The sequence below is a fragment of the Cyphomyrmex costatus genome, unplaced genomic scaffold (assembly GCF_001594065.2).
Source record: "Cyphomyrmex costatus isolate MS0001 unplaced genomic scaffold, Ccosl1.0 scaffold309, whole genome shotgun sequence".
NCBI lineage: Eukaryota > Metazoa > Arthropoda > Insecta > Hymenoptera > Formicidae > Cyphomyrmex > Cyphomyrmex costatus.
This window is the reverse complement of record NW_017277221.1, coordinates 64508-78550: the sequence shown is the minus strand read 5'-3', so window position 1 is coordinate 78550 and position 14043 is coordinate 64508. Positions and strand designations below refer to the sequence as shown.

General features: G+C 31.5%; 2 protein-coding genes and 1 pseudogene across 2 annotated transcripts in view; all 3 read left to right on the top strand.

Moving 5' to 3' along the window:
* Window positions 1-486: 486 nt before the first annotated feature.
* On the top strand, window positions 487-5177 carry LOC108775738 (uncharacterized; annotated as a pseudogene).
* A 3151-nt stretch (window positions 5178-8328) lies between these two features.
* Window positions 8329-9748, top strand: LOC108775737 (uncharacterized). The gene is made up of 3 exons (XM_018542187.1): window positions 8329-8334; window positions 8515-9208; window positions 9408-9748. The coding sequence occupies exons 1-3, from the start codon at window positions 8329-8331 to the stop codon at window positions 9746-9748; spliced, it is 1041 nt and encodes a 346-aa protein (XP_018397689.1).
* A 3039-nt stretch (window positions 9749-12787) lies between these two features.
* The window catches only part of LOC108775749 (odorant receptor 22c-like), a 2103-nt gene continuing 847 nt past the window's right edge, over window positions 12788-14043 (top strand). The window contains exons 1-2 of the mRNA XM_018542203.1: window positions 12788-12931; window positions 13192-13903. Coding sequence (XP_018397705.1) covers window positions 12788-12931; window positions 13192-13903 — 856 coding nt within the window. The remainder of the gene's footprint in view (window positions 12932-13191; window positions 13904-14043) is intronic.

The following is a 14043-nucleotide window of genomic DNA, read 5'->3' as shown; positions in this document are numbered from 1 at the left end:
AAAAAGTACACACTGAGAACTTGTGTTAGCTCATATTGGCAATTTGTTTCTTTTGATTTATTCAACTGAGCCTTTTGATTATCCTCTCTTATACATTAATATATTAATAATAAATTTTGTGTTATATGTTACAATATAAATCCGAACGAAGTAACTTTATAAATACATATATATATATATATTTTATTGTAAATTATATATTTTTTTATCTATTATATGTATGTTTATAATTTTATATATTATATTTTATTATTTTTACTGGACTAATATACATTTGCACAACATTAATAATGGATGACACAATCGGTGTCAAAACATAAATTTATAACATTTATTTTTATATTTTAAATTAAATGATATTGTTTTGTGACTCGTAGCCCTTCCAATTTATATTGAATTTTATAATATAAATAATATAAATAATTAAATCTGACTCTTTCTTTTTTAATAATTATTAGACAATATGCATAACATTTTTTTATTTTCTAGGTAGTTCCAATGTCCGTTTATTTCACCGAAATCTATCTGCATTGTAGTAGTGCGAAAAAATCTCTTGACTCGCTAACAACCGGTGCCGCTGCCGCGTTAGCCCTTACAAGGCTAATCACACCTCGTATCCATCGAGAAGAATTACTCGAGATAGTCAACTCCATGATGGACGATTGGGCCCTGAGGAAAGATAAGAAAGTTCGTTGGATCATGGAGAAATATGCGACAATGTCAACGCGAGTGACGGTGCTTACTTTTATTCTCGTGGGTATCATAGTAGGTGTTTACGCCACTATGGCGATTTCAGCGATCACAGCGAAAACAGGACAACTCGATAATAGAAGTCAATCTTGCGTATTTCGAACCGCGTCGTCGCAACAAGCGTTTATGGTCGTTCAGGCGATGCAAATGCTCACTACTGGTATAATAACCTTTGGTACTACCAGTTTCTTTTTTGGACAGGTCATGCATCTGTGTTCCCAATTTGACGCGTTGAGTATCAAACTGTCGGAAATCCGAGTTAGCGGGGCACGTCGCGCGATAGCCGAGGCGGTTCAAAGGCATTGCCAACTTATCCGGCTGGCCGAGTGTATGGAAGAGTCATTCAATGCGAACGTTTTAATGTACTTGTTCGTTACTAGCACTCTTATGTGCATAGATGGTAATATGCCTTTATGTAAATAAGAAACTGTCAAATTTGCAATCTTCTTGCAAGCTTATAATTACAAGATTAATTTTCATAATTTATATTTTAAAATATTATATAGTACGTACTATGAAAGTAAATTTTGAATAGAATAAAAAATTAATTAATCGTAATAAGTTGAATAAAATTATTTAACTTGTTTATAGCAAATTGTATAAAAATTGTATTAATTTAATTTACATACAACAGAAATTTTTACGTGTTTTAGGTTTAAATTGATCTTATATGAAATTTATAAATTCTTGAAGATAAAGAATAAATTATTTCTAAAAAAAATAAACAATGTATATAAATTTGTTTTTAAGTTTATTCCAACTCTTTTTAACTCTTGAAAGCATGTACTATCTTATCTTACATAAAATTTCTTAAATATTGATATACAGGAAATCGCTAATTATTATAATGTTCAAAACAAGATATTCAAAAGTTTAACCTTTTTATCTGATAATAATAAATTACCACGAAAAGTAACCGATATATTATTAATTAAAGATGCTAGTTTAAAGTGAACATACATAAAGTATATGTAACTTTCGGCCGATTTTCGAATCGCCTCCGCGCCTTTCGCTGTTCCCCTCACCTCACCGCACGCGGTCCAAATGCCGCACAACGCTCGAGCGATAACGAACTGAAAACGTTTAAGCTGGTCACTTAAAATTGGGTATTCGAGTATTTTTTAGATCGTAGTATGATAACAAATATGAAGTAAAAATTAAAAAATAACAAATTTAGATTTAATATGCAAAAAATTGACTGATTTTGTATAAATTGAAAACAGCATTTCGTTGTTTTAAATTTGACAATTTTTTATTTTAGATTAGAAATCAGCCAATCTAAATCTACGAGTATTCATGTATAATTATCATAAATAATTTCATGCAAATTAGTCTATTTTTTGCAATGCAGATTTACTATATTAAATACTCAATCTTAAATATTTTAATTTTTTTTTTTTATATCTAAAATTAGCGAATCAAAGGGACTCTGCTTATCTCAAATTTAGTGTAAATATAACACTACATGATTTAATACTTTAATATTAAAAAGTTTAAACACTTTAATAAATTTTATCAACTTTAATATCTATTTAAATTGTTCTCATAGTAGTAGTTTAACATTTTTCATACGCTTTTATAAATTTCAATATTCTTTCTATCAAATCGTTGACAATCGTCGATCATGAATGACCGACATCACGAATGACGAGAGTTAATCGAGTGACCTGCCTCTGCATCCTTCTTTTCAATTTTATCTTCGTAATTTTGTTTAAGTCGGACGTCCTTGCCGCATCGGCACGTGCATCAGCACTTTCGCGATTACAGTTAGGTTGCTTTGATCGGTTTTTCCGTACCGATCGCGAAAGCGGGTCATGTTCTTGTTATTTACGTTTACATTTTATTGTAATATGTGTCTCAAGGACACATTTCTACATTCTTTTATTTATTGATATTTCTTAATCTTATTTTTCCGTTATTTGTTTTCATTCTCAGTTGTTTGTGCAACTGCATTCATGATGATATAAATATTTTGGTCCGCCACCTTGTATAATATTTTGAAAATTTGTAAATTTTGTCTTTGGATTTAAAATCTGCGATTCGAAAAACTTCCGAATATATCATTGTTAATATACATATGTTAAATTAATTACTTAAATTTTAAAATCTTTGTCTTAAATTTGGAATTAGAATGTTGTTACTAGCAGCAATAATTCAGCGACTTCTTATTTGCTAGTTTAATCCCTTTGTTTTGATTTGAAAATCAAGAATCTAATTTTGTTTTTAATATAAGAGTCTATAGATAATTATTGTTGTATATTACTATCGATATAAAATTACAAAAAAGTCCAAAAGTAAAAGAAATATTTATTTTTTAATTCGCAAAAGATGTAACATGTATGTTAAATCACATTTCAAAGGGTTTAAAAGAACGCTTTTAAATTCTCTCTAATTTAGAATGATATTTTAAGGAGTAATGCCACTCTAGAGCTCGAAAAAAAAAAAATGACGTTTTTTTTTATAACTTTTTACGGAGATACAATAAAGAAAGTGGGAAATCTGTTTATAAGAGTTTATTTTACATGTTCTGAAAGATATAAAAAAAATTTTTATTATCATATTTTGAAACAAAATGGCAACTACATGAAACACGAAATCACCTCTCGACAAAGGGGCTTCACGGCCAGAAAGTTTTTCTCTCACAATTTTCAATCTAGAACTAAAAACTAAAATTTTTTGAAAACTATATATGATTGGCTACAGAAGTACGTATGGAATTTAAAAAATATTAATTTTGAAAAAAGTGCTTATCTGAAAAAAATTCATTTTTCAGTAAAAAATTTCACCGTAAATTGTTTATAACAAAAAAGTTGATAAAGTATTAAAAAACCTTTACGTACTTCTGTGTAAAATCTAATTACGATGCTATTGTCCAAATTTGGAATGAATTGGTCGAAAACTGTTCGTATTCTGTTTCCGGCAAATTCGAAAAATTTGTTCCGAGTAAAACGCGTTAAAAGTTTTAAGTACTAAAAAAGTATAAATTTTTTTTATATAGGGGAGAGTGGTTTAAATCGGACTTATTCGCAGTTTTTGTTCTCTATATATAAATAAAGTCCAATCATAAAACCAATGATACTGAAAGATAATTTAATTTCCTTCATTTTTGCTTCAGACCATTTTGACGTAACTCTTACCTGTGTCGATCTATAATGGAAAATGTAAAAGTGTTCCTTAGACCAGATTTGGTCGGATAATCACCAGTACTACAACCAGGTTGTAGCAAACTTTTTTTCTTCGATGAATTAGTTGACTTACTCGCCTTTTTAGTGTTCTTTATATAGGTCCGATTTGGACACCTAAAGATAGACCCGATTTGGACACGCGTTCTATCTAACGATTGGAATACATTTTACAATAAACTGCAAAAGTAATCACAAAACTCTTGATATTTTTGAATTCTACACTCTTTAATTATCTTAAATCAATTACCGTTTAAATTTTTAACATCTTTTAAATAACGATTTACAAGAATTTTCTTTTTTAAAAAATTGTTTGCCTGATAGCCAAAAATATATATTTGCATCTATTCTATGAACGTTATAACAGAGTTTTATAAGGACTTTACATTATAAATAGCACGCAAATTTGCTTAACCGTATTTATTTAAATTAAAAAGATCCGATTTGGAATACAGTCCGATTTAGGATATTCTCCCCTACTTTTCTGAATTAATTATTACTTGTGCCATCTACAGGTAACACTGAAAACTTTCCTTTTCATTATCCCATTTGGTAAGATCGTTACAATAGCTAGATATTTTTTTGGAACGCCTCACCCATTGGATTATAGACCGAGCAGTGACGCACCGTAGAGAGGTAGTTTCGGTTTCAAAATAAGTACTTAAAAATTTTATCGCGCTATGGGATCAAATGTACCTCATTTTTAAGACACTAAGGCATCATTTAAACGCAAAAAATTTGATTTTTTGAAAATTCTAGAGTGCCGTTACCCCTTAACATGGATAAAATGTATAGTATGTACAAATTATCTCGTATTATAATTACAATCTTTATAATGCGAGAGTAATATCGAATCTCGTATTCTCTATTCCAATGAAAAGTGCAAGTTTTCAATGTTTTCTAGGATACATGTTAATTGCATCGTTACCTCTTGGCAATCCATCTATGATAATACATAGTGCTAGCATTTTACTGCTTATGCTGATTCAATTATCGTTCTACACTTTTGCCGGTGATTACTTGGAGATGCGGAGCCTTGCATTGTGTTATGCCACTTACGATTGCGATTGGTACGAGCTGCCGGCTAGTATAGCCAAGGATTTTCAGATTATCCTAATGCGAGCCAGTATTCCTCATCAACTGACGGCTGGAAAATTTATGGTCATGAATATGATGACATTCAAAGATATCTTAAAGTCCACAGCGTCATATCTTTCGGTTTTGCGTGTTATGTTAGATGGATAAATAATATATATGTATAAATTATTAGTTGTTGATGTTGTGCAATATTATTTCCCGCTTCCCATTGCAACAGTTAAGCTCTTACATAAAATTTATAAAATATAAGAAATTATTTAAGAAATTTGAGAGCAAATTCTAGTTTCTCCGAACATTGACACCCACACACGTACGTGCACACGCACACGCGCACGCGGACACGCACAAATATATACGCGTGTATTTTTATGAGAAATAAAAGATTTTAAAATTTAAACGTTTTTACTAGAGATAATAGACCTGTGATATTCGTATACTGCTTCATCAAGATAGAGGTTTTGTAAATTGTAGCATCAGACATTTTCCAAGGAAAGATTTTTTTATTATACTTTCCACGATATCTTATAATATAAGTTGATGCGACAGGGAACGGTCGCATACGAATAAAAGATGCAATATGACATTTTAATTATCCGAGCAGAAATTGAACCTCATGGTCATGGCTAACTAGTCATGAGATAGAAAAACTTTAATTGTTCGACACGGATTAACTTAGATAACTGCTGTCTAGTATTTCTGGCTAGTTATTAGCTATAGTTAGGATGCACACGAACACACAAGAAGCGTAAAATTCGACTGTGCAACCTCCACGTGGTACGCTTCGGGTAACGCTAATGCCAGCGGTGTGATCGCATGCTGCGATATAAGATTAATTTCAATACAGCGAATGCCGTCTTGCCGAAAATCGTAACTTCGAACATGAAGGACATTAGTTGAAAAATGTCGCGACTGTTTCGTATGAGTCTCGTGGAAATTAGTAGACTCTAAAGTGTAAAATTACGTTAATTATCAGAGTTGCTCTCTCTCTCTCTCTCTTTTGACCAGAATAGAAACGGATAATTGCCTCAATTTTCAACTTCACCTTTCATTTAAGTTTTTACAGAAGAAGCTTATCTGTGTCTAAAAATTGATAAAAGCATTTCAAGGAGAAAACATTGAACTTTTTTTTTGTTTTTTAAAAAATGCTGTACGTCACTCCGTTCGTTTTTTATGAACAGTCAAAGTCAAAGGTACCATTTTTAATTCAATGTTGAATAACTCGGTTAAAAAAAAATCGTACAACGTTGAATAAAAAAGGAAATTAAAGGTAAAGATTCACTCTTTCCAATGCTGCAAATCGCATTTTCGTGTAATTTTTATCTCATGTCATAGACCTTTGTAAAATTTGTGAAAAATTTTTAGATTTGACGGATATCCATTTGTGTCCGTATAACTCCGTAAAGTATCAGTCATATTGAAATTTCAATTACAAACTTCGAAAGTAGAGATTTCAAGCTACAAAATGCTTTTTTGAAAATCTTATTTTGACCATTTTTGTAGAAGTTACACTCATTTAAAGTTTACCAATTTTTCGAAGGTGTAAGACGTGATGCTTTAATTAATGCGAGTAGTGTATTAGCTAGTAACTATCCAGTGACGAGTTAGAAATTTTATCTAGTTAATGCTGTCTAGTGGCTAGATGGTAAATCAGATTGGCTAGATTCATTTCTGCTCGGGTAATAGAATGCAGTTTTGTACAATAGAGATAAAATTTTATATTAAAGTATCAACTATCTGGCGCTGTATATTCTTTTATACTGTATATTCTTCCAAGACGAGAGAATTTTAAATCAATTGTATATATCGCAGTAAAGATGTCACAATTTTTTTCAATATTTTAGTTTTATATACCTTAAAGTATGATATAGATTTACCGTTTATAAATAAGAAATTAGAGAGAATATTATACTTTTTCTGTAACATCGATATACTGATATTACGTGTATTTTTTACTTAAAATTCTAATATTCTTGCAATAAAAGAAGAAACTTGTAGTATAATATCCCTGAGCTACTTCATCGCGTACCTCAAGGTAGCAATTTTGTAAATTACGACATTTATTGGTTTGAGATTTTTTTCAATGGAAAATTTCTTTGTTACATTCTTCGGTGTCTCGTGAAAAGTTAACGCGGCAGGAAGCGGTCGCACGCGAATAAAAAATGCAATACGGTGATATGTCTTTGAAAAAAATTACGGCTGAATGATTAAGAAAAATACTTCCTCGTGCTTTGCCTTAATATAAGGATCATATACTTGTAGTAGAAGTCTTTGAATTCAAAATGATTTTTCATACAAGCACTACTGTAACATTATCGGTGCATAGATTTGCTCTCAGTTGCGTTGGCATTTGGCCTGTGAGAGAAAGAAACATTTTCATGGACCTCAGATGGATTATCGCTGTATTTTTGGAAGCAAGTACCGTTAAATAAATCACTATGTGATTCTTTTTTATAAATATATATTTCAATAAAATGTTAATATTATTTATAATTAATACAAATTTTATAACAAGACTCTTTAAACCAATTTAAACAAATTTTACTTTTATGCTAATTTGCTGCATGATGAAATATTTGAATATCTCGTTAAGCATTTCTTTGCATACACTGTCAAAAAATTCCTGAAAGTTGTTTTCATAACAGATATAAAAAATTTTCATTATTTTTTGTGTCAAATATAGAATTATTTTCTAATACTAATTATTTTTGTATTTGTAATTGTCATTTCTATCAACTAAATCATAATTAAAATGTTAATAAAAATAGAAAACTTTGTAATTTGTATTTACTCTTCCTTCATTGCAAAAATTGTTAATTTTATAGATTTGCAGTTCTAGAAATAATGTAAGTTTAAAAAATGAAATAAATCTTATTTTTATATTTGTTACTACATTTGATATGTAAATATTTCTATCAATAAAAGTGTTCAATATAATAATTCATAACCGCATTAATGATACAAATTTCATTAATATAATAGGGGAAAGTGGTCTAAATTGGATCTATTTGCAGTTTTTGTTCTCTATGAGGCGTAAATAAAGTCCGATCATAAAACCAATGGTGCCGTTCGAAAGATCATTTAATTTCCTTCATTTTTGCTTCAGATCGTTTTGACGTTTTCTTACCTGTATCGAACTATAATGGAAATAGCGAACCTTCTTTCTTCGATGAATTAGCTAGCTTACTCGTCTTTTTAGAGTTTTTTTGTATATAGTCCATCGGATCGGAAAATGCATTTTTACATTTTCCGTTATAGTTCGACACAAATAAGAGATACGTCAAAACGGTCTGAAGCAAAAATGAAGGTAATTAAATGATCTTTCGAACGGCACTATTCGTTTTATGATCGGACTTTATTTACGCTTCATAGAGAATAAAAACAGCAAATAAGTCCGATTTAGACCACTCTCCTCTAAATAATTAAATTTGACTCTTTCAATAACTATTATAATAATAAATACCCATGACAATTTTTTATTTTCTAGGTAATTCCATTGTTCGTTTATTTTACCGAAATCTATCTGCATTGTAGTAGTGCGAAAAAATCTCTTGACTCGCTAACAACCGGTGCCGCTGCCGCTTTAGCCCTTACAAGGCTAATCACACCTCGTATCCACCGAGAAGAATTACTCGAGATAGTCACCTCCACGATGGACGATTGGGCCATGCAGAAAGATAAGAAAATTCGTTGGATCATGGAGAAATATGCGACAATGTCAACGCGAGTGACGGTGCTTACTTTCATTCTTGTGGGTATCATAGTAGGTGTTTACGCCGCTATGGCGATATCAGCAGTTATCGTGAAAACGGGTCGGCTTGATCATGAAACTGACAATGTGAGCGTAAGCCATGAGAACAGAAGTCAGTTCTGTGTACTTCGAACTACGTCGCTGCAAAAGGCATTTATAGTCATTCAGGCGATACAAGTGTTCACTACTGGTGTAATAACCTTCGGTATTACCAGTTTTTTCTTTGGACAGGTCATGCATCTGTGCGCCCAGTTTGACGCATTGAGTATCAAATTATCCGAATTCCGATTTAGCGAGACACGATGCGCGATAGCCGAAGCGGTCCAAAGGCACTGTCAACTTATCCGGCTGACGGAGTGTATGGAGGAGTCCTTCAATGCGAACGTTTTGATGTACTTATTCGTTACGAGCACTGTTATGTGTACAGATGGTAATATGCTTTTAAATGAAAAATTGGTAAAATTAAAAATCTTTTTGCAGAATTTGTAATTACAAGATTAAGTTTTAATTTAGATAAAATATTATATATAGTTATAATAGTTACACGCTTTAAATAAATTTTTTTAATAGAATAACAATGCTCCTAATATATTCCAATAAAAATTGCATTTGTTTTTAATGTTTTGTAGGGTATATGTTAATCGCATCGTTACCTCTTCGCAATTTATCTATGATTATACATAGCGCCAGTGTCTTACTTCTTATGCTGATTCAATTGTCGTTCTACACGTTTGCCGGAGATTACTTGGAGATGAGAAGCACCGCATTGTGTTATGCTATCTACGATTGTGATTGGTATGAGCTGCCGGCTAGTGTAGCCAAAGATTTCCAGATTATTCTAATGCGAGCCAGTATTCCTCATCAATTGACAGCTGGAAAATTCGTGGTCATGAATATGATGACATTCAAAGACATCTTAAAGTCCACGGCATCATATCTTTCGGTTTTGCGTGTTATGTTAGATGAATAAATAGTAAATATATGTTATTGTTAAAGTTTACGCAATATTGGAGATATCTGGTTCCCATCGCGTAGTTAAGCTTTCATAAAATTTATAGATTAATTTGTGATTTAATAAATATTTTATTTTAAATATATGCATGAAATATTATGTTTTGATATGAAAGTTTCCAATTCTTCTTCAACAATACATGGCATCTCTTATATTCTTTATCTTTTTTTTTATTCCCTTTCAGTTACTGTAACGGTACAGAATGATAGACGAACGTTTTATGATAAACAAAATATACTGTAATACCATATACCTGTACGATACCTATCAATTTCAATTTTAGTTACAGGACTACAGCGTAAGGAAACTGAGATGCACTATTAATTTTCGTATTCTTTTTTATGTTCTTGCTACAATGAAAAAGACACGTGATTGTACTACGTTGCATGTCGCATATGTATATATTCGTTTAAAAGTGCTCTTATTGATAGAGATTGCAATTGTGTGTGGTAAAAGTTCAAAAGTTCGCGAGACAGTCCTCAACTACAAAGCAACATATCTAGAAATATGCAGTTTAGATATGCCGATTTAGTTTCAGCGCAACGTCGTTTCTCATTTGAATAAAAGATCAAAGAAGGCCGTTCCACCCTCGACGGCATAGGTATAGCGACATGGCTTTGCTTCCGCGCGCCTTCATAGTAAGTTTGGAGCTTATAGTCAATGCACCGTGAAAAGGAATCGAAATAACGTCATCGGGATAAACGTATATCAATCATTTTGTTTAATGTGTGTGTGACAATTGTTTGCAATTATATCAACCTGTTTTTTTTTATTGAATTAACATATTAAATAAAGTACATCTAATTTTTGTTTTTGTCATTGAAGTATACTTTTATATATTCACAAATTTATTAATGGCTACGTTTACACCGTGCATGTAGGCCGCGGCCTAAACAATAAATGTCCTTGTTTATCCTGTAGGTTAAACAAAGACACCTATCGTATAGGTCGCGAATTAAGCGCACGATAATAAACGTAGTCAATATGACCATCATATGGTACCTTGCATATGGCACAGCCATAATTGCATCATTCCAAATGAAGATTTGAAAATGCCCATCAATCGTACTCGACACAACTAATAAACCGCATTCAAAATATAGGTATATAATTTCAAGTGCAATATATGTAACATAATGTATTATACATAATATTATACTATAAACATATATACTCTATAATTTTATAATAGAAAATCGGTGCAAAATAAAAATATATATTTATGTTTAATTCTATAAGATCTTTCATTTGGTACCTATTTTAAAACCCTTATTTTCATTGCTAGAAATGAGGGAACATCTTAACCGCACTTTTTAATTTTGAAATGATATAGAGCATGTAATTTAATTATGTCTGTGTGTCTCTTTATATTGGGATTACATCACTTTGGAGGTTTGAAAAAATTAAATTTTTTTTCTTAAATCAATAGTATATTGTTTTCCAAAAATAGAATTCTAATAGTTTCATTTAAAAATGTTGATGATCTTATGTTACAAGAACTGATTTAGTGAAACGCGTTACCGCATAGCGCGGCCGCTCCGAATAGTAATACTCTGACCTGTTCCGAGCCACTAAATTCTATATAGACACTTACCGACGGAAATTGGCTGTCAGTAGGTGATTATGATAGCACTATCTGTATTTAGTATCATCTTTATTTTATCTGTATTTTTTTATTTATTGCTTTATGAACAAAAAAATAGTAACCGGAACTTAAAACGCGTTTTTCTCAAAATGATTTTTTCAAAATCGGTGGTGTACTATACATAACTTTTACATTTTTCATCTGATTCACTTGAAATTTGGATTGAAAAAATATTCTCTTATATGTATATAATCTAAAGAAGCGCGTAGGATTTTTGCGGTGTGTTGAAAACTTTATTTGCAATTAACATTTTTATATAAAAATGTTAGACGAAAAAAACTACTTTCTTCTCAAGTGTTCACCATTTTGTCACGCACACAGAAATCAATATTTTTGATAACTTCTATGTACTTCTTTAATTTTTAGTATGTAGATGATAAAAATTTTTAGTATTTTGTTCTAGGCCAAACCGTGTAAAAATTTTAGACACCATTGCGGAGAGGTCTGACTAATAAAGATGTTTAACGATACGGCTATAGTATCGCCATTTTGTAAATAAGAAAAAAAAAATTTTTCATACACTTGAAGATACATATAATAAAGCCACAATAAACAATTTTTGATTCACTTCTTCATTCTTAAAAAAAAATTCCAAACATACACATCATTTTTAAGAAGCGAAGGTAGTGTAAATAAAATATTTAATTAAGTAAAATATATATTATAACACAAAATAATAACAAAAATGTTAAAAAGTTGAAATTTCTTGTTACGCTATTTGTTATAATACAGACAATACTAAACTGATATATAAAAAATGGATAAAATTTTTAAAAGTTCATTTTATCCTAGTATTTGGCATGACAGATTAGATCTTCTAATGACCATTGCTTTGCGCTCAATAACTCCGCTCTCTTGTACGTAAAATTTACGTATGTGGATTGCATTCTAGAGTTAAAAAGTTTTTGTGTTTTAATATATTAACATAAATAAGAATTTCTAATCGAATTTATTTAAATTAGTTAAATTAAACTAAAGGAACACAACCAACTGTCTTCCTTCGATTTTGATGAGCTTATTTTAGTACGTCGTCCTATGGATAAATATAAAAGATAGATATGTATTTTTTTAATATCGGCTGAGTTGCATGTTAAAGGGGATGGAAACATCTTTTAAAAAAAATCGGTTTTTTTTCTTTCAGAGTGAATATTGTCGAATAAAAATTTTGCTCGTTTCAAAAGAAAAAAACTGATTTTTTTCAAGGGAGGTTTTCTTCATGCGATTTAGCCGGTATAAACAAAAATACGTGAGATTCTTTGTGAGATTTTGATACATACAGAATGTGACGTACGTTAGACTTAATTAATTTCTTAATTACTTCTTAGAAAGGAGACAGATATTTCGATTAAATAATGAAGGAAGCAAGTAATTGGAACAACGAATCTCATTATGCTCTAAGTGTCTATGAAAAAGTCCTTAATATAATTGGAATTTGGCCTTTGAATGCGGGAGATCTCAAATCTATTGCACGATGTTCCTTAGCAATTTTGATCCAGGTAAATGTCACAGAAATAATTAACAAGAGAAATAATTAATTAGAGCTGGTTGTTCCATCTTTAGATAAACAATGTGGGAATTTATCTAATGGATAAACAAAAGAATAAGAAGGTAAAAGAATAAGAGAGTAAGAGAGTAAGAAATTTAACGAAAGGTGGAACAACCAGCCTTAAACATTTCAAACGTTTGAGTAATTAGTAATTAAAAATATAGAGATCGTGAATTAACGCGGTTCTTTCCGGTTCTTCGCGGTGATTAGATCAGTACAATCGGCAGCCTGTCTCTGGAAACATATCGGCAATGCCTGGGTACTGAGGACATGATGGAGGCCTTTCTAATGGATCTCTCGTCTGTCGTCAGCCTCTCCAAGCTTCTTGTCATCCGTTTTACTTGGAAGCACACTTACATCCTGGTGACATCCATTATCGACGACTGGTCGATGTCCCGGGACATTCAACAACGGGAAGTTATGATGAGGTATACCCATGTCGGCAGAGTGGTGTCCTTGACGATATTATATCTGGGCTACGCATCAGGCTTCTCGTTTCTCTTCATGGCTGTACCATTTGATAATTTGATACCTTGGTTAAATGTCTCCAAGACAAACGATAACGACACGATGGTAACAACGTATTTTCTAGCAACCTACTGCGTTTTTGGGTCGCTATCAACGATCACTTACACCTGCGTTCTATTACTGCAAGCGGCGCAAATCTTCGTCAACGCTACCTCGCATTGCGGAAACGATGGTTTCTTCTTTGGCCTCGCGATGCATCTATGTGGACAGTTCGAGGTACTGCAAATGGATTTTGCTGGCATCGAAGTGGAAAAAGACAACTGCAAAAAGAAGATACGAATGTTAATTGTCAGACATAGCCATTTGATAAGACTTGCTGACAGTTTTGAGTACGCTTTCAACATTGCTATCTTAACGCAGGTTTCAATGAGCGTGCTGTTGCTTTGTGTAGAAGGTATTTCATTTTTATATTTTAAAAAATTATCTTTCTAAATGTGCATAAGGTCAATAAATAATACAAAATACGAAATATTTTTTGTTGGTAAAAATTATTGCGTTTTATGACACACACACACGGGGGAGGGGGGGGGGGGG